Raw genomic sequence first — 24607 nt, 5'->3', positions numbered from 1 at the left:
CCCCCTCGTTCCTAATCTTCTCATCTTCTCTCTCGCGCGCCAGCATGCGTCCCCCACAACAGCTGCCGGCAACCTAACCTGCTTGCCACCCACGCGCGCGCGAGGACGCGCACAAACCCTACGGCCCAAAGCCATGGACGCACCACGGCCACGGTCACCTCCACCTCTGTTCATGCCAACCACGCCTCCCCCTCCCCCACCATCACCGCCACCGTTCTTCCCCTCGCCTTCGCACGACTTCTCCTTCTCCTTCCCTCCGCTCCCTTCCTCGCCTCCTCCTTTCCACGCCCGCCTCCGCGCGCTTCCACTTCCGGCCGTCGCCGCCGACATGTCCCGGACACCCATCGGCCGCGTCGGCAGCGACATCAGCCACAACAACTACGCCAAAGCGAACCGCCGTCATCAAACCACAAGTCACACCAGCAGCAGCGAGGACTTCAAGGACAGGGACAGGGCCAAGAACAGGGCCTCGCCTTTCTTCTCCGGCTTTGGCGGCGCGTGGAGATCAGGCGAGGGCAGAGACGACGCGGCCGAGGACAGGAGGAAGGTGAAGGGGAAGAGAGGGCCGCTAGAGGTGGGCCAGAGGGTGAGGAAGTACATGGCGTCCCTGGTGGAGCAGCTGCTCGCCTCCTTCTCCCGGCTCGGCGAGAGGGAGCGGCGGGAGCAGCGGCGGAGGCCGCACTCGTTCTCGGGGAGCGGGCCGGGCGCCGCGGCGGCAGCCGCGAGGGAGCGGGAGCGGTGGAGGCAGAGACGCGGGCAGCTGTCGTCCGCGCCGGCGTCGCTGCGCGCGTCACCGGTGAACAGCGGGCACCTGTCCGTCGGCGGGTCCGTGAAGGTGTCGACGTCGTCGGAGGAGAGCACGATGGAGGAGCTGCAGAGCGCCATCCAGGCCGCCATCGCGCACTGCAAGAACTCCATCGCCGTGGCCAAGGAGTAGACGTGTCGCGCCCCGGCGCCCGGCCCCGGACACTTGCTAGTGTAGCTGTGTGGGGTGGGTGGCGTGCGTCGGTGCATGTTCACGTGCCGGCCGGTCGCCATGCGTGATGCTTCCGAATCAGAAGCTCTCGGTTGGGTAGGTTCCGAGCATGAACTTCACTCGGTTTCTTACATCTCAGATTTTCCTGCTTGCAGTTGCAAATACTACGTATGTAATTAAGAAGCACGTGTAAACAATATGAAAACATAGCGAAGGAAATAGGAAGTTATTAGCGAGCATGTACATTTTTGCAAGATTTTGTTTACTCGTGCGGGAACTGAGAAGCTTAAACTATGTACTTGGATTTTTTTTCTTTTTGTGAAAGGTCCACCAATTTATTCATAATCTTCAACAGTAGTGCAAGAACCCCAAAATAATGAAAATTACATAATCAAATTGACAGATCCTGTTGGGGAATAGACCATTTGGGAGTTTGGACTTTGGAGTGGCCAGTGTCCATCAACCGCGATTATCTTTCCGTCTATTCAATTGACCAGTTGATGTCGCGCAATAAGGGTGTGTTTGGTTTTGAGCCAACTCTGGCTAGACCAAATATTTGGCAAGCCCATGACCCACGACTGCCGTTTGGTTTAGCTCCAATATTTTGGCTAGCCCGAGTACACACGATGTAGCACAGTTCATATTTAGCCAAATCTTGGGCAATCTGCGGGCGGCCGATTCGCTCGCCAAATTTTTGGCTGTGCCCGCAAATTGGTAGGGCACGGTGGGGCTTCAACCAAGCGTACCCTAAAAACCTCAGACCTTTTGAAGCTAAATTCTGATGGCCTGATAGTAACACTTCGTTTCCACCACCACCAGGCCAAACACTCACCACATGCATTATTTCACTAGCTAACGATCTTACTATCGAAAGATAACATTCTAGCCAGGGCGAGCCCTCAGATCTGAGGGGCCCACGAAAAATTGGACCCAATATAAATAATACTCTTAGCCGAGTCCTATATAGTCGGATTTATTATCACCAAAGGGTAGAGGATCCTCCTCCAGAACTAACCGTGTGAGAGAGGGTGAAATATCGCAAACGGGTTTCTACAAGAAATCGTGTGCGAAACTACACACCGTCGCAGACGATATTTTGTACTGGACCATCAACCGACTAGAAGATCGCAAACGATGTTGTTTATTTAGGTGTATATATTGAACAGATTGCATACGTGAAAGAACATTTAGTCTCCCACTTAGTGTTGTGTGTTTGATAACAACACCCTTGAGGGGTTAACCGTGTGCTAAGATGTGTACGTTCTATTAAAAAAAAAATAGCACGAGATGGTTGACCACTCAAAAAGGTGAAAATAGCAGATGCCATGGAAAAGTAGAAGATGAACAGAAGTATTTCTCACAGCGGGAAAGTTCACAGGACGAATTATCCGCCCCCAGGGCCAGATTATCCGCCCCTAGAGAAATCCCCCCACCCCCCAAATGGAAATTATCGGCCTCCAAGAAAACAGGTAAGGCCCTTAACGAGGTCGATTCGTGCGACCTTCTGGTCTCGTCGGGTTTTTTTGTGGGGTCGGGGAGGGGGGGGGGGGGGGATATTTTGGCCACCCGGATTATCCGACCCTCAAGGCCGGATTATTTGGGGTTGGCTGGATTATCCGACCCTGCGCAGCTCCAACGGCCCTTTCAGAGATGGGGGGTATAAATACCCCCCTCATTTCTTCTACCTCAAGGCTGCCCACTCTCTCACCTCAAGAACAAGAACATCAATTTCCACTAGATCTCCTCCATTAGCCAATCAAAAGTGTTGATCTTTGGAGAGTGAAGGAGAAGGCTTGTATCTACAAGTTCATCAAAGCGATTTGAATTTCCCCTTTATTTACTTGAGGGCTCTCTCCCTAGTGTTCCCTTTGGAAATCCTAGTTGTTGTTTACTCCATAGATAACTTGTTATTGTGTTGTAACAGCTTTGGGAGCCTCCAATTAAGTTGTGGATGTGTGCTCCAACCTTTGTGTAAAGGTGTCGGTTGTGACGTTGAAGGCAACCGCTAAGTGGAGCGTGAGCTAGGCCTTCGTGACGATGTTCACCGAAGAATAGGGTGAGGCCTTTGTAGCGTTGGTAGGCCACTTTATACTTCATGTTTCTTATTGTCATTCTTTATTGACTGAACCTAGTAAGACTTTTCATGATTACATAGAAGCAATATAATAAATTCCAAATTTCATGTTAGTTTTATCACCTTTATGATCGGGGCGTTGGTAGGCCACTTTATACTTCATGTTGCTTATTGTCATTCTTTATTGACTGAACCTAGTAAGACTTTGCATGATTAGATAGAAGCAATATAATAAATTCCAAATTTCATATTAGTTTTATCACCTTTATGATCGAGACGAGCATAGGTTAAGCTTGAGGATGTTTATGCATGTAAAATGCGTACATGAATTTTGTCCTTTATTAGAATGAATTCCCACATATTTGCAACATATATGATGATAATACCATATTTTACATTGATTTATGGGGATTTACCAATGATCCCCTTTATTTGGATTATAACTCTGCAGACCAGATAAACCCCTATTTTGTGTATTTTTCACTTTTAGAGAGCTGTACGGAGTCAAATTGAGTTAGAATTTCTAGAGGGTCATTTTCCACTGGGAGAATCAGCATGGGCCCTTGAACCACACCTGGAGGAGCTTGAGGCTCAAAAGAACGCAGGTGGTGCGCCCACCTTGCTAGGGCGCGCCACCCCCTCTCTTTTGGTTGCCGATCATCCAATATGCTTGATTCCTTCGTGAACTGACATATTTTGACCTAAAAACCACTATATATATGACCCCCGGGGGTTCTCTGGAGGAGAGCGCCGCAGAAACACCATAACACGTAAACCGAGGCTGCAACATCGAAGATTGGAAGGGGAAAGTCCGCCGGAGCCACCGCCGGAGGGATCTCCACCTTCTCCAACGTCTTGATCTATTTCTCTCATATTCTTCATAGTTCTTAGTACCATATGGGCTGCCCAACATGATTATGGTCATATTTGTAATACATATGTGGTGGATCTTTATTCTATGATATGATACTATGAGATTTTGCTATACTTTGTGTAAGATGTATTGAAAGATGTATATTTGTGCAGGTGCTAGCAAATAATAAACATTAAGCGGAGCACACATGCTAGAAAGCAGCACAACGTCAACTAGTTTCTATGTGTCTTGAGTGCTGTACCAGAACGTGCGGCGAGGGTCAGATCCCACGCAAGCGAGCGAGTCGCGGGGCAGAAAAAGTAACTCGACCCATCTTTTTTCTAGATCGGTCACCGGATAAAAAACGTTTTCCTTTTTATAACATGCATTTAATTGCACATAAGTTTATTTGTAACTGACGTGGTGGTTTACATCGACCGATCGACGGCACGTTCCATAACTCGCGGAAGAAAAACTGATTGAGCCCGACTAGAATGGAAGACCAATGTGGGTTGAAATGGGCACGGCCCACAAAGATATGCTGCGGGACTCGTCAGAGACAGGCGACTCTCTCGGAAGAGAAAAAAAAAACGCTTAATCAAAGCTTTGACCACGCCTCTACTTTTTTTTTTTGAGATTCACGCCTCTACTACTTTACTTGCCCTCTCTCCCCCCGAACTTTACTTCACATTTCGCACGATTCTTTCTGTCCTCCCCACCTCCTCCGTCTCGCAAAATCGAAGGGAGTTAGGGTTCTGGCAATGGCGGCGAAGGGAGGCGGATGGGCGGGCGAGATCCGCATGGAGGTTGTTTTGCGCGACGGCAGCACGGCTGCGGTGTACCGGCTCGCTCCTCCTTGGGAGCGCACGGAGTCTACCGGTGGGGGCGCGGCGGCGGCGCCCACGGTTGCGGCGGCGCTCACGGGGGCTACGGCATCACGCGCCGCCGTCCCGGCTCAAGCCGCTCGGCTGGTACTAACCATTGCAATTGCCGGCACTACCTATTCCATCTCGCTGCTTCCACCCGGCGAGGACGGCGAGGCCTCGTTGGCGCAGAGCACTACATCGATGTCGATCCACCTTCATCCAATGGAGGACCGTGCAGCTGTCAGGGTTTACACAATTGCAGGTATACTTGGTTCGCTTATTACCGTCATGGCGTTCATTCAGCGATTTCTGTTGGTGCCGTCAGTCTGTGAAATACTATTAAGCCTGGGAAATTTCTATTGATTGAATTGCTGCAATGTAGTTAAAGGAAGATGTATGGATTATAATGCTGTTTCATGATGTATAAACTGCTGGTGATACATAATAATATAGTATATTTTAGGAATGTTGTCATTTATCACATGGGGACTCTTTTGAGCTGTGTTTGTTTTAGTTAACTGCGGCTCATGAGTTGATTGACCAAGGCCTTCCCTTACGACGATGGACTCTTTTGGTGGTGTTGTCGGGTAGGGCCTACAGTTTTTCGCAAACCTATCACCAACCTGTATATTAGTTTACCATGTTTTTTGGACTTCAATTGGATGGTTGTTGTGCTATGCAAGATTAGGTAATTTGGGATTGGGATTGAGTTTTGGGTATACAGATGGAATGGCAGATTGTACTAGTAGGGAAATCGATGTTGGTATTGAGGTTGTATGATTATGTATCACTTTACTTATACTGTTCTGGCTTGTTGTCCTCTGTTTGTTGAATGAAAGTCGAATTTCAATTAGGAAAGCTTAAAATTAGTCAAGACATCCAGCGATAACAGTTGCTTGGATAGATGTAAATAGTATCTTGCAAGTAACCGCTCCAGAATCATCAATATTCATGTTAGCTTATTATGATATAAGTAGAACTGTTGACATTCATGGTAATCACTTACGATTTCCCCTGTTGTATTTATTTTATGCTTGCTGTAATTTCCTTTATGAAAATAATGCTTGATGAAACATATCATTACATTGTATCCTGAATTAATTAGGTGCTCGGAAGAAATGGAGAACGATTGGCTTCTACACAATCTGCAGGATTATTTTGAAGGACAATTTGCCATCGTTCTCTACTGAACAACTTTTTGGCACTCAAGTTGTGCAGTTCAGTGTCAGGAGGTGTGAAGAGCTATTATTTCCACCCTTCCATCTGAAGTTCAAGCAGGACTTCAATTCTCTCAAACGACTAGGTGAACTTCTTGCCCTACCATAATTTGATGTACGATTCTACAGTTAATAACTGTTAGAAACATATATTTTAGGCAAAGGAACTGAGGGCGAGGTCTTCAAGTGCTCTTCCAACTTCGCTGAATACGTTTGTGCTGTAAAAAAGGTTGTACCTTCAGATCTTATGATCACGTCAACAAATTCTGAGCCCAGGTCCTTCTTTTTTCCTTCTTTCTCTGTTCACATCTTTCAGTTTGCTGGTTAGGTGGAGCGATTAGTTACATTTTATTATCTATATGTCGCAGCGACGTTACTATCCTCAGTGAGCTCAATCATCCTAACATAGTGAAGTTGCACCTTTGCTGGAATGTACTTGGAAAAGACTATTTCGGTCGTCCTGCTGAGGTGACATTCACATCTATGCTGTTGTGTGACAGGTACTACGGTTGACTTAGAATTATTGGAGACTATATATTTTGGGACTATAGTTAATGTATGTTTCTTTTGTCCTAGGACCTTATCTACCTTCCTAAAGGAGAACTCACGAATTGAGCTGGATACTGCTAATGACATTTTCCGCCAAATGATGATGGGCCTGCAGCATGCACACCAGCATCACATCGTACACCATGATTTAAAGCCAGATAATATACTGGTGGATGATAATCAAAGGATCATGATTTCTGATTTTGGAACTGGTGAGATAATTAGATGGTGTTATTTATTTTATAATTTGATTCACAGCTTTCTGATGAAGTTGTAGTATTACTGATGGTTTTATTGTTCTTCTCCAGCCAAGAAGAAGGAATCGCCCAACTCAATGCTTCAGCCTGGCGTGATTGGCAGTCTTCCATATAGCGCGCCAGAGGTTACAAACTTCCATGAATCTCATGATGAAAAAGTGAGTGTATTGTGCATTTAGTAACTGTTCAATTCAATTCTGTAGCCTCATGAAGTTTCGCCAAAGTATATACTAGACTTGGCAGCAACAAATTACACGCAAATCTCGTATTTTTTATTTGTCTGAATAGGCGGACATTTTTTCCGCTGGGATCATCTGCTATGAGCTATACATCCCTACTGTGGCTCATAGAGAACAGAAAGTCAAGGAGATGAGCAGGCGAATTAGGCAAGCTATGGCGTTATGCCCACCCTGGATTAATTTTGATCTTGATTCTGCTTTGGATGGGACAAATCTTTTGGATGAATGGACTGGCGACTACTCTCTTCTGAAGTTAATGCTGAAGCCCAATGGTTCAGAACGACCTTCTGCCTCGGACATCTTGGTGCATAATCTTGAGCATACTTTTTTGTAGTTAATTTTTTTGAAAGCTCAAACCTTAAATTCATAATGAGTCCTTATATTGTTTATTCGCGTGACATTCTAGCTTGTTGTTCTATAACTGTCTTTTGCCTTCTTTTTATCTCACTTGCAGGCCAGGCTACCAGGTCACACTGCATAAGATTTCAAAAGGAACTGATTTTGATCTCACTCTCAGGTAATTTTCTGACTGACTGTTTAATTCTGCCTATCTAGTTATTGCACCATGCACTTTCTTTTAGTGTGCATTGGCAGTAGGCTACAAGGAATATGTTTAATTGTTGTTGGACCATGTAATGGCTAGATTAGAATGTAACTTCTGCCTCTCCATTGTGATTTTTCTTGTAACTAGGATAGGTACAGCTGTTAACATGATTGGCATTTTCCTTCCATTCCTGTAATGTACTACTCCCTCCGTTTCTAAAGATAAGCCATATAGTTTTTTGAGAAAAAAATCCAGAATATAAGGTTTACTACATTGCCCTACTTGTATGGACAATATTTTTAGTGATTTGATTATGTTTCCTTAGATTATGCAAAGTCCTCTATTAGCTCACGTTAATTGCCTAGGGTTAATTCCAGCCAAACATGGTGTAATTTTTCCTTAATGTGTGTTTCTTAATTTCCATGCCAAAAACTATATGGCTTATATTTAGGAACTGCAAATGTGAATTGCCCTAGCAGCCTATGTTCCACCGGACTCACATGACTGCACCTTCTTCCTAACTTTGCTATTGTGAACTTAGCATTGTGCATTAAATGGACTGCAAATGTGAATTTTAATCTCCGTTGGATCTTCTAGCATTTTCTGTAAATTTTATCCACCCCATTATAAGTTAGTTCAAGACTTCAAGTGAATCATGTGTTGGTTTTTTCTTGGAGTAATTGACTATTCATGTGTACAAAGTCTTCCTTATCTTACATCTCCTGAGAGCACATGCTAATTATTCTTCCTTCTTATTTCCAGAATCATTTTGTCAGCTCGAGGATGAATGTTAGATAGCAGCGGGAGCAAGGGATATGTACAAACAACAAACATCTAGTGGCGGACAAACATGTAAAAATATGCCAGTTAGTGTTGGAGAAAACAGAGAAACGTCCACTTTGCAGAATTTTCTTCTTTTTGCACGATTGGTGAACTTCCCATTCAATCTTTTTTCCTTGTTGCACAAGCGTACAGATGAACTGCCTATTCAGGTAGCTCTAAGGAAGGAAGTGAAAACATCTTTCCTGCTTTGATTTTGCCATTTGACATTAGTGTACATGAGATGAGATCACCGTCTTGCCGAAAAGAATGACATTTGGTATTTCTGTATGAAAGCTTACCTTTTTTTTTTTTTGCGAAAGGATTAGATTGCATTAAGCCACTGTTCTTACAGAAAGACCCAGAGAAAAAAGGAAATTACAACGAACTCCTCCTTCTACTAGATCCCGACTTCGACGAAGACAACGAGCCGTCGGCGGCGCGCCGCTGCCGCTGCTCCGCAACACGCCTTGGAAAAGAGCCAGCCCCATGGTAGACGGAAGTCGCCAATCGCCGGTCCGCAAACCCTACTCGCAGTAAACGCCGCTGCCGTCGTCGCAGAGCTTGAACGCCATCTTCACCTTCTTCTTCACACACGGGAATCGCCGCCTAGTCGATCCCGAACGGGCACGACGAACTCGCTGCATCCTCGGACCGCCGAGCTCGAGGAAGTCAATCGTTTGACGAAGAAGCTCCGGGAGCGCCGTCGCCGGAAGGAAGCACGCAGACACCAAACACCACCTCGACCGCATCCCCGCCTCCAAGACGCCGTCACGGACCCGAACCTACCCCGACACTATGTACAGGCCTCGATCCGTGGATTCCCCAGCCTCCCGCCGCCGGAGCGGCCGGCGGAGGCGGAGAAATCCACGGATCGGAGGCGAGCGAGGTGGGGGAAACTCGGAGATTCACAAATTCACCTCTCAGCACTGTAGACGGGAGAGAGGGGAACGTCCAAGTCGTTCTGTCATATGAAAGCTTACCTACCATTCAGCATTTTGGGCTGTATCTGCACACGGCTTTCTTGAAGTCTGGTACGGAGTCCTTGGGGGGAGTACATTGTGGAGCACGTTACTATTTACTCTATTGCTCGTGCTTGTCCCACCAGATGTTAGCTGGGACCTGCATTACTTTGATGTCTCGTCCCTGCAGGAGGATGCCATGGTGCACCAGCCACAAGCCCATCTCTGATTCCCCGCATCTCTTGGCTCACTGTGCTGGGCAAGAGTGGGCAACCCGTCCGCGGTCAAGGATGGTCGCTCCGTCATCGAGCAGGCAGGGCCGGCAGGGTCCTTGTGCATCTGGACTTGTACCCGGACGCGAACAGGGCGGTGCCGCGCCGCCAAAAACACAACACCACCATTCTGCTGGCGCCTGGAGCGGTGGACGGTGAGTCTGAGACTCTGAGCTGCGCGCCGGCCTTGGAGAAGCAGGAGCCAAGGCCGGCGCGACGAGCGGAGCTCCTCCTGGGCTACGCGACTGTTCCGGAGCAGGTCCAGAGCTCCCACAGATGAGCGGTGCGATGAACGACAGCCACCGTCGTGGAGATGATGGGCGCCGGGACGAGGATCGCCGCGACCGTCGGCGGGATGTTGACCACCGCCGCATCGATGGCACCTTAGAACAGCGTCTCCCGAGCGGCACCTTCAGTCGGGTAGACGCTCTGCCAGGTCCTCCACGCCACCACGTCGCCGTCCTGCTGGGACCCTCGTCCGCGTCGACTCGGGCCGCGGCAGGTCTCCTCACCGCTCCGCGTTTGCCTGCTCACTCGATGCCGTGGCGTCGGCGCTGGCTACGCCATGCTTTCGCGGCTCGCCGCTGGAGCCGCCTCTGCACTCAGCCGTCGGCACTACGCTCCAGCCTAGTCTGCTGCCGCCACGGTCGGAACCGAGCCGTCCTTGCCGCTCATCGCCTCGCCGTCCCCAGCGCCTGCCCCTGCAATCCTGCATCCCCACGCAGCCTCCCAGCTCCCCCAGCTGCCACCAAGAACCCCTCTGTTCGCTCCGTGCGATCAGGGAATCCTGTCCACGCCGGTGCCTTCTTGTGATGTGACTCACTCACTCTGATTTCAGTACTGAGGTAGCGATACAGCGGGATATCCACAGATTTGGGGAGTAAGGAAGAGAGCCAAGGAGGAAGGACCAAGCACAGCTTCAGACCCCGATTCAGCCTTGGATGCCGCTCACAAGACTAGGGGACAACTTGGGTAGGATCTTGTTCTTGATAGGACTAGGAAATATATCCGTGCGCTTCCTACGGGTTAAATCGTACGATATCACAAATCAGGACATCCTTGTACCTTCCTATTTTTTTTTTTATCGCTCAGAGCATCTCTAGTAGAGCCCGTAAAAACGCAAACTGAAAACGCCGAGTTCAGTGCACCGAAAACGCGAGTTCTGTCGAAATTCGCCGTGGCGCAGAATAGAAACCGTATAATGAAACTGAAAAGAGGAATTCGAAATGGCGCGGGTAAAATTTAGCGATGATCATAGTTCTAGATGACATAGATGCTCCGATTGAGCATAGATTCGTACATAGTTGTACATAGTTCTTGAAATTAAAAACGTAATTATTAAAAACGTAATTACTGGTACACCGGCGAGTGCAACCTAGCTAAGCAAAATGCAGCCTATATGACCTACGGCGCGCGGCGATGCCGGAGATGGTCGGCGGCGTGAAAGATCTTCACGCGTCGTCCTTGTCAAGCTCGACGGCGGATGCGGGCTTCCCGGCGGGCTGCCTCGAACTCTCTGACCTGGCGAACGGCGTCGGCTTCCTCCCGGCGGAAGCGCGCCCGAGCCTCCGCGTTGCTGATCGCCTTCGCCTGAGCGACGATGGCCTCCTCCTCGTCGCTGCCATGGACGTAGTCCCCGACGGAGAAGGTAGGCGAGCGCGCGGGGACGAGGTCGTCCTCCTCCTCGTCGCTGCCGTGGACGTAGTCCCCGGCGGAGAAGGTAGGCGAGCGCGCGGGGACGAGGTCGTCCTCCTCCTCGCTCTCCGTCACGGGCAGCCGCGGTGCGCGGCTCGACTGGCCGGAGGAGGAGCCCTTATCGGCGGGCCCGTAGCGAGCGAGCTTCCCTGGGGGCGTGAGCCCCTAGTTCGTCCACCGGCGAGCGCTCCTCTTCCGAGCGCCCTCGCTCTTGTTCCACTTCCGCCGCTCCGCGTCGGTGCAGAAGACAGGCGGACGCGGCGGTGAGTCGCCGCCGCCCAATCCCGCAGCACGGCCGCCGGAGCCTCCACGGGAAGCCATCGCGTGGCGGCGGGCTTCGGATCGGTGGCTCGGGGTGCGTGGATTGCTCGTCGGAGCTGGCGACTGGCGGCGGCGGAGGGAGAGGAACGGCGGAGGGGAGTAGGGTTTGCGAACCGAGCTCCCCTCCGCGAACCCTTTTTCTTGGAGTAATTGACTATTCATGTGTACAAAGTCTTCCTTATCTTACATCTCCTGAGAGCACATGCTAATTATTCTTCCTTCTTATTTCCAGAATCATTTTGTCAGCTCGAGGATGAATGTTAGATAGCAGCGGGAGCAAGGGATATGTACAAACAACAAACATCTAGTGGCGGACAAACATGTAAAAATATGCCAGTTAGTGTTGGAGAAAACAGAGAAACGTCCACTTTGCAGAATTTTCTTCTTTTTGCACGATTGGTGAACTTCCCATTCAATCTTTTTTCCTTGTTGCACAAGCGTACAGATGAACTGCCTATTCAGGTAGCTCTAAGGAAGGAAGTGAAAACATCTTTCCTGCTTTGATTTTGCCATTTGACATTAGTGTACATGAGATGAGATCACCGTCTTGCCGAAAAGAATGACATTTGGTATTTCTGTATGAAAGCTTACCTTTTTTTTTTTTTGCGAAAGGATTAGATTGCATTAAGCCACTGTTCTTACAGAAAGACCCAGAGAAAAAAGGAAATTACAACGAACTCCTCCTTCTACTAGATCCCGACTTCGACGAAGACAACGAGCCGTCGGCGGCGCGCCGCTGCCGCTGCTCCGCAACACGCCTTGGAAAAGAGCCAGCCCCATGGTAGACGGGAAGTCGCCAATCGCCGGGTCCGCAAACCCTACTCGCAGAAACGCCGTCGTCGTCGTCGCAGAGAGCTTGAACGCCATCTTCACCTTCTTCTTCACACACGGGAATCGCCGCCTAGTCGATCCCGAACGGGGCACGACGAACTCGCCAGATCCTCGGACCGCCGAGCTCGAGGAAGTCAACTGCTTGACGAAGAAGCTCCGGGGAGCGCCGTCGCCGGAAGGGAAGCACGCAGACACCAAACACCACCTCGACCGCATCCCCGCCTCCAAGACGCCGTCGGCCGGACCCGAACCTACCCCTACACTATGTACAGGCCTCGATCCGTGGATTCCCCAGCCTCCCGCCGCCGGAGCGGCCGGCGGAGGCGGAGAAATCCACGGATCGGAGGCGAGCGAGGTGGGGGAAACTCGGAGATTCACAAATTCACCTCTCAGCACTGTAGACGGGAGAGAGGGGAACGTCCAAGTCGTTCTGTCATATGAAAGCTTACCTACCATTCAGCATTTTGGGCTGTATCTGCACACGGCTTTCTTGAAGTCTGGTACGGAGTCCTTGGGGGGAGTACATTGTGGAGCACGTTACTATTTACTCTATTGCTCGTGCTTGTCCCACCAGATGTTAGCTGGGACCTGCATTACTTTGATGTCTCGTCCCTGCAGGAGGATGCCATGGTGCACCAGCCACAAGCCCATCTCTGATTCCCCGCATCTCTTGGCTCACTGTGCTGGGCAAGAGTGGGCAACCCGTCCGCGGTCAAGGATGGTCGCTCCGTCATCGAGCAGGCAGGGCCGGCAGGGTCCTTGTGCATCTGGACTTGTACCCGGACGCGAACAGGGCGGTGCCGCGCCGCCAAAAACACAACACCACCATTCTGCTGGCGCCTGGAGCGGTGGACGGTGAGTCTGAGACTCTGAGCTGCGCGCCGGCCTTGGAGAAGCAGGAGCCAAGGCCGGCGCGACGAGCGGAGCTCCTCCTGGGCTACGCGACTGTTCCGGAGCAGGTCCAGAGCTCCCACAGATGAGCGGTGCGATGAACGACAGCCACCGTCGTGGAGATGATGGGCGCCGGGACGAGGATCGCCGCGACCGTCGGCGGGATGTTGACCACCGCCGCATCGATGGCACCTTAGAACAGCGTCTCCCGAGCGGCACCTTCAGTCGGGTAGACGCTCTGCCAGGTCCTCCACGCCACCACGTCGCCGTCCTGCTGGGACCCTCGTCCGCGTCGACTCGGGCCGCGGCAGGTCTCCTCACCGCTCCGCGTTTGCCTGCTCACTCGATGCCGTGGCGTCGGCGCTGGCTACGCCATGCTTTCGCGGCTCGCCGCTGGAGCCGCCTCTGCACTCAGCCGTCGGCACTACGCTCCAGCCTAGTCTGCTGCCGCCACGGTCGGAACCGAGCCGTCCTTGCCGCTCATCGCCTCGCCGTCCCCAGCGCCTGCCCCTGCAATCCTGCATCCCCACGCAGCCTCCCAGCTCCCCCAGCTGCCACCAAGAACCCCTCTGTTCGCTCCGTGCGATCAGGGAATCCTGTCCACGCCGGTGCCTTCTTGTGATGTGACTCACTCACTCTGATTTCAGTACTGAGGTAGCGATACAGCGGGATATCCACAGATTTGGGGAGTAAGGAAGAGAGCCAAGGAGGAAGGACCAAGCACAGCTTCAGACCCCGATTCAGCCTTGGATGCCGCTCACAAGACTAGGGGACAACTTGGGTAGGATCTTGTTCTTGATAGGACTAGGAAATATATCCGTGCGCTTCCTACGGGTTAAATCGTACGATATCACAAATCAGGACATCCTTGTACCTTCCTATTTTTTTTTTTATCGCTCAGAGCATCTCTAGTAGAGCCCGTAAAAACGCAAACTGAAAACGTCGAGTTCAGTGCACCGAAAACGCGAGTTCATTAAATTCGCCGTGGCGCGAATAGAAACCGTATAATGAAACCGAAAAGAGGAATTCGAAATGGCGGGTAAAATTTAGCGATGATCATAGTTCTAGATGACATAGATGCTCCGATTGAGCATAGATTCGTACATAGTTGTACATAGTTCTTGAAATTAAAAACGTAATTATTAAAAACGTAATTACTGGTACACCGGCGAGTGCAACCTAGCTAAGCAAAATGCAGCCTATATGACCTACGGCGCGCGGCGATGCCGGAGATGGTCGGCGGCGTGAAAGATCTTCACGCGTCGTCCTTGTCAAGCTCGACGGCGGATGCGGGCTTCCCGGCGGGCTGCCTCGAACTCTCTGACCTGGCGAACGGCGTCGGCTTCCTCCCGGCGGAGCGCGCCGAGCCTCCGCGTTCGATCGCCTTCGCCTGAGCGACGATGGCCTCCTCCTCGTCGCTGCCATGGACGTAGTCCCCGACGGAGAAGGTAGGCGAGCGCGCGGGGACGAGGTCGTCCTCCTCCTCGTCGCTGCCGTGGACGTAGTCCCCGGCGGAGAAGGTAGGCGAGCGCGCGGGGACGAGGTCGTCCTCCTCCTCGCTCTCCGTCACGGGCAGCCGCGGTGCGCGGCTCGACTGGCCGGAGGAGGAGCCCTTATCGGCGGGCCCGTAGCGAGCGAGCTTCCCTGGGGGCGTGAGCCCCTAGTTCGTCCACCGGCGAGCGCTCCTCTTCCGAGCGCCCTCGCTCTTGTTCCACTTCCGCTCCGCGTCGGTAAGACAAAGTGACGCGGACGCGGTGAGTCGCCGCCGCCCAATCCCGCAAGACGGCCGCCGGAGCCTCCACGGGAAGCCATCGCGTGGCGGCGGGCTTCGGATCGGTGGCTCGGGGTGCGTGGATTGCTCGTCGGAGTCTGGCGATCATGGCGGCGGAGGGAGAGGAACGGCGGAGGGAGTAGGGTTTGCGAACCGAGCTCCCTCCGCGAACCCTTTTTCTTGGAGTAATTGACTATTCATGTGTACAAAGTCTTCCTTATCTTACATCTCCTGAGAGCACATGCTAATTATTCTTCCTTCTTATTTCCAGAATCATTTTGTCAGCTCGAGGATGAATGTTAGATAGCAGCGGGAGCAAGGGATATGTACAAACAACAAACATCTAGTGGCGGACAAACATGTAAAAATATGCCAGTTAGTGTTGGAGAAAACAGAGAAACGTCCACTTTGCAGAATTTTCTTCTTTTTGCACGATTGGTGAACTTCCCATTCAATCTTTTTTCCTTGTTGCACAAGCGTACAGATGAACTGCCTATTCAGGTAGCTCTAAGGAAGGAAGTGAAAACATCTTTCCTGCTTTGATTTTGCCATTTGACATTAGTGTACATGAGATGAGATCACCGTCTTGCCGAAAAGAATGACATTTGGTATTTCTGTATGAAAGCTTACCTTTTTTTTTTTTTGCGAAAGGATTAGATTGCATTAAGCCACTGTTCTTACAGAAAGACCCAGAGAAAAAAGGAAATTACAACGAACTCCTCCTTCTACTAGATCCCGACTTCGACGAAGACAACGAGCCGTCGCCGGCGGCGCGCTACGTCGCTGCTCCGCAACACGCCTTGGAAAAGAGCCAGCCCCATGGTAGACGGAAGTCGCCAATCGCCGGGTCCGCAAACCCTACTCGCAGAAACGCCGTCGTCGTCGTCGCAGAGAGCTTGAACGCCATCTTCACCTTCTTCTTCACACACGGGAATCGCCGCCTAGTCGATCCCGAACGGGGCACGACGAACTCGCCAGATCCTCGGACCGCCGAGCTCGAGGAAGTCAACTGCTTGACGAAGAAGCTCCGGGGAGCGCCGTCGCCGGAAGGGAAGCACGCAGACACCAAACACCACCTCGACCGCATCCCCGCCTCCAAGACGCCGTCGGCCGGACCCGAACCTACCCCTACACTATGTACAGGCCTCGATCCGTGGATTCCCCAGCCTCCCGCCGCCGGAGCGGCCGGCGGAGGCGGAGAAATCCACGGATCGGAGGCGAGCGAGGTGGGGGAAACTCGGAGATTCACAAATTCACCTCTCAGCACTGTAGACGGGAGAGAGGGGAACGTCCAAGTCGTTCTGTCATATGAAAGCTTACCTACCATTCAGCATTTTGGGCTGTATCTGCACACGGCTTTCTTGAAGTCTGGTACGGAGTCCTTGGGGGGAGTACATTGTGGAGCACGTTACTATTTACTCTATTGCTCGTGCTTGTCCCACCAGATGTTAGCTGGGACCTGCATTACTTTGATGTCTCGTCCCTGCAGGAGGATGCCATGGTGCACCAGCCACAAGCCCATCTCTGATTCCCCGCATCTCTTGGCTCACTGTGCTGGGCAAGAGTGGGCAACCCGTCCGCGGTCAAGGATGGTCGCTCCGTCATCGAGCAGGCAGGGCCGGCAGGGTCCTTGTGCATCTGGACTTGTACCCGGACGCGAACAGGGCGGTGCCGCGCCGCCAAAAACACAACACCACCATTCTGCTGGCGCCTGGAGCGGTGGACGGTGAGTCTGAGACTCTGAGCTGCGCGCCGGCCTTGGAGAAGCAGGAGCCAAGGCCGGCGCGACGAGCGGAGCTCCTCCTGGGCTACGCGACTGTTCCGGAGCAGGTCCAGAGCTCCCACAGATGAGCGGTGCGATGAACGACAGCCACCGTCGTGGAGATGATGGGCGCCGGGACGAGGATCGCCGCGACCGTCGGCGGGATGTTGACCACCGCCGCATCGATGGCACCTTAGAACAGCGTCTCCCGAGCGGCACCTTCAGTCGGGTAGACGCTCTGCCAGGTCCTCCACGCCACCACGTCGCCGTCCTGCTGGGACCCTCGTCCGCGTCGACTCGGGCCGCGGCAGGTCTCCTCACCGCTCCGCGTTTGCCTGCTCACTCGATGCCGTGGCGTCGGCGCTGGCTACGCCATGCTTTCGCGGCTCGCCGCTGGAGCCGCCTCTGCACTCAGCCGTCGGCACTACGCTCCAGCCTAGTCTGCTGCCGCCACGGTCGGAACCGAGCCGTCCTTGCCGCTCATCGCCTCGCCGTCCCCAGCGCCTGCCCCTGCAATCCTGCATCCCCACGCAGCCTCCCAGCTCCCCCAGCTGCCACCAAGAACCCCTCTGTTCGCTCCGTGCGATCAGGGAATCCTGTCCACGCCGGTGCCTTCTTGTGATGTGACTCACTCACTCTGATTTCAGTACTGAGGTAGCGATACAGCGGGATATCCACAGATTTGGGGAGTAAGGAAGAGAGCCAAGGAGGAAGGACCAAGCACAGCTTCAGACCCCGATTCAGCCTTGGATGCCGCTCACAAGACTAGGGGACAACTTGGGTAGGATCTTGTTCTTGATAGGACTAGGAAATATATCCGTGCGCTTCCTACGGGTTAAATCGTACGATATCACAAATCAGGACATCCTTGTACCTTCCTATTTTTTTTTTTATCGCTCAGAGCATCTCTAGTAGAGCCCGTAAAAACGCAAACTGAAAACGCCGAGTTCAGTGCACCGAAAACGCGAGTTCTGTCGAAATTCGCCGTGGCGCAGAATAGAAACCGTATAATGAAACTGAAAAGAGGAATTCGAAATGGCGCGGGTAAAATTTAGCGATGATCATAGTTCTAGATGACATAGATGCTCCGATTGAGCATAGATTCGTACATAGTTGTACATAGTTCTTGAAATTAAAAACGTAATTATTAAAAACGTAATTACTGGTACACCGGCGAGTGCAACCTAGCTAAGCAAAATGCAGCCTATATGACCTACGGCGCGCGGCGATGCCGGAGATGGTCGGCGGCGTGAAAGATCTTCACGCGTCGTCCTTGTCAAGCTCGACGGCGGATGCGGGCTTCCCGGCGGGCTGCCTCGAACTCTCTGACCTGGCGAACGGCGTCGGCTTCCTCCCGGCGGAAGCGCGCCCGAGCCTCCGCGTTGCTGATCGCCTTCGCCTGAGCGACGATGGCCTCCTCCTCGTCGCTGCCATGGACGTAGTCCCCGACGGAGAAGGTAGGCGAGCGCGCGGGGACGAGGTCGTCCTCCTCCTCGTCGCTGCCGTGGACGTAGTCCCCGGCGGAGAAGGTAGGCGAGCGCGCGGGGACGAGGTCGTCCTCCTCCTCGCTCTCCGTCACGGGCAGCCGCGGTGCGCGGCTCGACTGGCCGGAGGAGGAGCCCTTATCGGCGGGCCCGTAGCGAGCGAGCTTCCCTGGGGGCGTGAGCCCCTAGTTCGTCCACCGGCGAGCGCTCCTCTTCCGAGCGCCCTCGCTCTTGTTCCACTTCCGCCGCTCCGCGTCGGTGCAGAAGACAGGCGGACGCGGCGGTGAGTCGCCGCCGCCCAATCCCGCAGCACGGCCGCCGGAGCCTCCACGGGAAGCCATCGCGTGGCGGCGGGCTTCGGATCGGTGGCTCGGGGTGCGTGGATTGCTCGTCGGAGCTGGCGACTGGCGGCGGCGGAGGGAGAGGAACGGCGGAGGGGAGTAGGGTTTGCGAACCGAGCTCCCCTCCGCGAACCCTTTTAATACGGGGCGTCAGCTCGAGTTCTTGGGCCCCTAAACTTCGTTTATGGGCTGGCCCATATTTTCGGGCTCTGTTCTGCGCGCGTTTAAGCCCGTACCCGTAAATCCGCCGAAAAAGCTCAGTTCCGACCGAATTTACGGGCTCTGTTAGAGATGCTCTCAATGCGTTGATCAACCAACACACCATCTTCTCACGTCTCTATGCGTTGCTCAACCAACACATCATCTTCTCACGTCTCTATGCGTTGATCAACCAACACATCATCTACTAAAACGTTATTTTGCTAGGGACAAATGTCACACTAGCACAAAGCGGGATATCCTTCCATCTTCCTCCCTTTAATCTCATGTCTCTATGCACCACTCGACCGCCCCATCGTCTATTGACACATTCTTTTACTCACCGGCTAAATTACTGGTATATTTGCAAATTCATTGTTGTTGAATATCTTTAGAATTAACATGAATAATTTCACTATATGGATATTGGTATTAGAATTAAAATTGGCTATTACTTTTCCATGGAGGTATTTTTCTTGATTTAATCGTAGACAACATATTCATCGCGTGCACGGAACAGCCCAACCCAAGACGTGACATTTGAGCCAAACTCAGCCCTCAAATTTGCACCTAAAGCCTAGCCCAAAAAATTCTGAAGTTAGCGATTTTCCATATTTTTATATAAAATATTTTTATACTTAATAGCCCAGGATTATTTATTTAATATACTTATGGCGCGACAGAGGAATTTGTTGGAGCCAAGCGCGCCAACTTTTTTAGGTAAGCCCGACTTTTATCCCAAGCCATCCCGAGGTTTGACAAGCGTAACCGCATATACGATATGCAGGTTTTCCCCTCAATCATTTACTAAGATTACATGCGATTTACACTATGTGATACTATGCACAAAATCGTTACATATATCTAATATCTTGAAATAAACATTACTTGTATGTACTAAGCAGATTGTGAAAAACTGCAGAGGAATGCCGATGTGTTTGTTTCCGTCTCTTGCGGATCCGACGACAGCTAGTCGAATTCCCCGAAAGCACAGCGAGTAGTCATGCCCAAAATTTACTGCAAACACAGGAACATCCAATCTGTTCTGTTCAGTTCTACACATGTAAATAGCAACTGGAATTCGTATTCAGTCACAAGTCATAACATCCAATCAGGAATGCTCAGTGTTCTCGATCGTTCCTCTCAGTGTTCTCAATTTTTCATGCAACAATGACTTGGAGCATCTTCAGTCGCGTCCCCCAAACCGTCCCCCAAAGGGATTTGGGGCGCGCCGAACAGAAAATGCGTTCCAGCCGTGTCCCCCAAAGCACATTTTTATCCGGCGCGGCCCGATACGGTGTCCGGCGCCCCGAGCCCGTCCCCGTCCCACAGGGGACGCACCGGGGACGCCGGACACAACGAAAAGCGAGGCGGGGAGTGGCGGGGCCGACCCGTCAGCGGTACAGGAAGGCTAAAACCCCGTCGCCTACCTTTGGTCAAGCGACGTTAATGGCGTCCCTGTTTTCCCAGGCGACGCAGGGACGCGTCTCGTTGTGCATGGCCGCGTGGCCGTTCGCGTCGGAGTTATTGTGTGCAACCACCCGCTGCCGCCGCTGTTTTAAGACGGCCTGCAGTTCTCGCCGCTCATAATCCTTCTCGTCGCCGCCGCCTCCCCCCTCCCAGATCTTCTCCTCGCCGCTCAAAAAATGTCGAGCTCGTCCTCCCGCAAGATCGCTGCGGCGAACGGCTTCGGCCGTGGCAGCCTCACCGTGGCGGAGGCGTGGGCGCTGTACCACGCCCGGTATCCAGTCCCGCCGGACATGCGGCTGCCAAGCAGCGGCGGCTGGAAGATGGCCGTGAACGGCATTGGCGTTCCGCCGCCGCCGAAGCCGCGCACGGACCAATGGAGGGACGCCATCAAGGCCCGTCGGGCTCAACTCACCGCCGAGGAGCGGTTGGATCCGACATGGCCGGTCAACGACAACGACGCCTGGTGGACGACGTACTTCCAGGCGAAGTACGACGTCGAGATGCACAGCACCGACAACCTCGTCGGCGGCCCCAACAGCTGGAACAGGGAAGGCCGCGCCCTGTTCTGGGGCGTTCCGGGGCACACCCTCGAGAACGTCATCCGCGGCCTCCGCAACGGCGCTCCAAGGCTGGAGATGCCGTCGTCGCCGCTGCCGTCTCCTCAATGGCAGCCGAGGAGGACGACGTACTCGTCCTCCTCGCACTCTTCTTCCTCGGGACCGGCGCGATCGACGCCGTCCTCGTCGTACCGGTCGGCGCCCTACACCGTCCCCAAACGGGAGGTCAAGGAGGAGCCGGCGACGCCCGTCAACACGAGGCGTGGCGGCAGCGGCAGCGGGCGGCAGCAAGGGAGGCGCGGCGACGCCCTCCTCATCCCGAAGCCGGAGGTGAAGGAGGAGCCGGAGGAAGCGTCGAAGGCGGCGCTGCTGGCGGAGTACGAGCGGCAGCAGCGGCTCATCGCCAGCAGCGACGACCCCGAGGACTGCCCAGGGCTGCGGGCGGCGTTCTTGGCGTCCATGGACGACAAGAACGCCTGGAGGGGCGACCTGGACGCGGCGATCGCCATGTCCATCCGCGACTCCGGCAAGCCGCTGGTGGACCTCACCGACGACGGCGAGGCAGGACCAAGCGGCTTGGTGAAGGACGAGCCCGTCGACGAGCCCGTCGACGAGCGCGTCAAGCAGGAGGTCGTCACCGACGACATGTACAACTTCCAGCAGTACTACGACGCCTCCGGCCGCCGCAAGTGGTTCTAGATTAGGTTTAGTTTAAAGTTAGTCAAATTTCGTTCGAATCTATGTAAGTTTGGACGAATCTAATCGAATCTAGTTAAGTTTAAAATTTGCGAAATTTTGTTTGGGGGACGCGACTGGGGAGCGACGTCCCCCAAATACGGCACGAACGAAACACGTCCCCGAAACGCTCAATCCGGCGCGGTTTGGGGGACGCGGCTGGAGATGCTCTTAGGTTGGAGGTTTCCTGCATCTTGCAATTTCTTGTAAGCTGTTTGTGCTCAGGCGCTCAGCAACTGAGTTCCACATCCAGTTAACCATGAACGGTGGTCGAACCAGAGGATCAGCACGGCTGCCACGAAATCAAACTCGTGCTCCTCCTCTTGGAGGACGCGGCCGGCGTGCTCCAATGCAGCATGAGCGCAGACGTCCAGCACGGCGACACGGGATCCCTAACTCCCTCCTCGTTTCGCTCAGCTCCTTGTTCCTCTTCACAATTCGACAGACTTGGCAGTAACGTGCTCGGGTGGCGCGGTCGGCCAGAACTGTCACGCGGAGGCTTCGGCAGCCGGTTCGGTTCAGAGCTGGGATTTGGCGTTGACCGCGGCGTACAGGACGTATAGCGAACCGTTTTATTGAGTTGCCGGTGGCATAGCCGTGGGTTGCTACGGGTTCATTCGTGCTCCTACTGCTTGTCGCCATCTGCTCGTCGTCATCGATGTCGCAGTACCCATCCGCGGTCAAGTGGATGTACCTGTTCTTGTGCATTGCTACAAATTAAATTACATTATTGTGATCTGTGCCGCCCATTCTTTCTAGTCATTTGTGTTGCTGATCGCTCCCTATAAGGCTGGTGCCAACGTGGGCGGCAGCTTGGGTGGTACCGCCCGCCGGGAGGCGAGAGCGGGGCTATAGGGAGGCGAGACGGCAGCGCGGGGCAGTGGATCCACCGCCCGGCGGTAGCGCCCGCTACCGCCCGGCTGCCGCCCGCGCTGGCGCCGAGAGGGGGGCGAGAGCGAGGCGGTCTTAGGCGGAGTCGGGCGAGAGCGGGGGCGAGAGGGAGGGGGTAACGGCTAGCTGACGTGGCGCGATCTGATTCGTCCACGTCAGCTAGCCGTTGGGGTAGCCGTTGCTGGCTCAAAAAATTCAAAAAAAGCAAAAAAACCCCCAAAATTTCATCCCCACCCCCTATAAACACCCCCATATGGTTTCACTCATTCCACACCTCACTTCATCTCCTCCACTCTCCATTTCCACTCCTCTCAACGCCATGTCTTCGTCTAGCAGCAGTTCGAGCGACGGAATGGAGGGTGATATGATCGGTGCATTCCAGGCGGAGTATGAGGAGGCGATGCTCAACCTCGAGGCGGAGCCAAGACGGCCGCGACGCCATCGAGAGTTCATCAGGCGTGATCGACGATGAGCGTGATACAAATTTGGAGGACATCTATGAGACAGTTGATTCCAATGTCGGCCCTGCGATACACAACAATGCACCACCAAGCCTAGCAGCCAGGATTCAGATGGACAACGAAATGAGGGACTCACTGATGTATACACAGCTCCAGCATGATTTTTATAATGTAATCGGTAACAATTTTAGTTGAATAAAATAATTTTCTTGCATTATTTTGAATGTTTTAATCTGAAAAAGAAATGCTGATGTCGAGGAGAGAGAAAAGCTGATGTGGAGGAGAGAGAAGTGAGAGCTGGCACTATAGCCCGTGCACTGGCACCGTGGGGTGAGAGTGGGGTGAGAGTGAGGGTAAAAGCTGACGTGGTGAGGCTATAACCTGTGATGCATTGGCACCAGCCTAAGTGATTGACCTCAACCCCCAACGCCTCCTGCCGAGTGCCCTCACCATCGACCGGAGCTCGCCATCCCCGACGACCTCAAGCCATTGCTGGATGCTACCAACGTCCACGCCATAGCTCTGTTCTGGTTGAGCCAACGTACACCTTGCCTTCTGATGACCCACAAGTATAGGGGATCGCAAAAGTCTTCGAGGGAAGTATTACCCAATTTATTGATTCGACACAAGGGGAGACAAAGAATACTTGTAAGCCTTAACAGCGGAGTTGTCAATTCAGCTGCACCTGGAAACAGACTTGCTCGCAAGAGTTTATCAGTAGCAACAATTTTATAGCAGTAGGAATAGTGAAATAACAACAGCGGTGAAATAAAGACAGCAGTAGTGATTATAGTAAACAGCAGGATTAAAATAATGTAGGCACAGGGATGGATGAACGGGCGTTGCATGGATGAGAGAATTCATATAACAATCATGGTAGGGCATTTGCAGATAATAATAAAGCGGTATCCAAGTACTAATCAATCCATAGGCATGTGTTCCATATATAGTCGTACGTGCTCGCAATGAGAAACTTGCACAACATCTTTTGTCCTACCAGCCGGTGGCAGCCGGGCCTCTAGGGAAACTACTGGAAATTAAGGTACTCCTTTTAATAGAGTACCGGAGCAAAGCATTAACACTCCGTGAACACATGTGATCCTCACATCACCGCCTTCCCCTCCGGTTGTCCCAATTTCTGTCACTTTGGGGCCTTGGGTTCCGGACAGCAACGTGTGTATACAACTTGCAGGTAAGATCATAAAACAATGCATATCATGATGAAACAATAACATGTTCAGATCTGAGATCATGGCACTCGGGCCCTAGTGACAAGCATTAAGCATAACAAGTTGCAACAATATCATAAAAGTAACATCTACGGATACTAGGCACCATGCCCTAACAATCTTATGACTATTACATGATCAATCTCATCCAATCCCTACCATCCCCTTCAGCCTACAGCGGGGGAATTACTCACACATGGATGGGGGAAACATGGCTGGTCGATGGAGAGGCGTCGGTGGTGATGGTGGTGATGATCCCCTCCAATTCCCCGTCCCGGCGGAGTGCCAGAACGGAGTTTCTGGTCCCGAGGCAGAGTTTCGCGATGGCGGCGGCGTACTGGA

General features: G+C 52.7%; 2 protein-coding genes across 3 annotated transcripts; both read left to right on the top strand.

Moving 5' to 3' along the window:
- Window positions 1-1230, top strand: LOC127301859 (probable BRI1 kinase inhibitor 1). The gene has a single exon (XM_051332140.2). It carries the CDS (start codon window positions 134-136, stop codon window positions 935-937), a length of 804 nt encoding a protein of 267 aa, XP_051188100.1. The 5' UTR covers window positions 1-133; the 3' UTR covers window positions 938-1230.
- Window positions 1231-4568: 3338 nt separating this feature from the next.
- On the top strand, window positions 4569-8647 carry LOC127301858 (aurora kinase). 2 transcript variants are annotated; one of them, XM_051332136.2, is made up of 9 exons: window positions 4570-5031; window positions 5875-6072; window positions 6145-6262; window positions 6355-6486; window positions 6563-6747; window positions 6844-6950; window positions 7081-7335; window positions 7486-7548; window positions 8338-8647. In XM_051332136.2, the coding sequence occupies exons 1-8, from the start codon at window positions 4665-4667 to the stop codon at window positions 7510-7512; spliced, it is 1389 nt and encodes a 462-aa protein (XP_051188096.1). In that variant the 5' UTR covers window positions 4570-4664; the 3' UTR covers window positions 7513-7548; window positions 8338-8647. The 2 variants fall into 2 exon arrangements, with proteins under 2 accessions (XP_051188099.1, XP_051188096.1); XM_051332139.2 differs by lacking the exon at window positions 6355-6486 and having other exon boundaries at window positions 4569-5031.
- The last annotated feature ends 15960 nt before the right edge of the window (window positions 8648-24607 follow it).

This window comes from Lolium perenne, chromosome 5, assembly GCF_019359855.2.
Source record: "Lolium perenne isolate Kyuss_39 chromosome 5, Kyuss_2.0, whole genome shotgun sequence".
NCBI classification, from domain to species: Eukaryota; Viridiplantae; Streptophyta; class Magnoliopsida; order Poales; family Poaceae; genus Lolium; species Lolium perenne.
The sequence above is the reverse complement of the archived record's forward strand: the minus strand, read 5'-3'. Positions and strand labels throughout refer to the sequence as shown.

What these genes read in the sequence shown, in the direction of transcription:
- LOC127301859 (XM_051332140.2), top strand. Translation starts at nt 134, where the DNA reads ATGGACGCACCACGGCCACGGTCACCTCCACCTCTGTTCATGCCAACC.
- LOC127301858 (XM_051332136.2), top strand. Translation starts at nt 4,665, where the DNA reads ATGGCGGCGAAGGGAGGCGGATGGGCGGGCGAGATCCGCATGGAGGTT. An exon ending in TCAACAAATTCTGAGCCCAG is followed by an intron (nt 6,263 to 6,354) that starts GTCCTTCTTTTT and finishes TATATGTCGCAG; the next exon opens with CGACGTTACTATCCTCAGTG. An exon ending in TCTATGCTGTTGTGTGACAG is followed by an intron (nt 6,487 to 6,562) that starts GTACTACGGTTG and finishes CTTTTGTCCTAG; the next exon opens with GACCTTATCTACCTTCCTAA.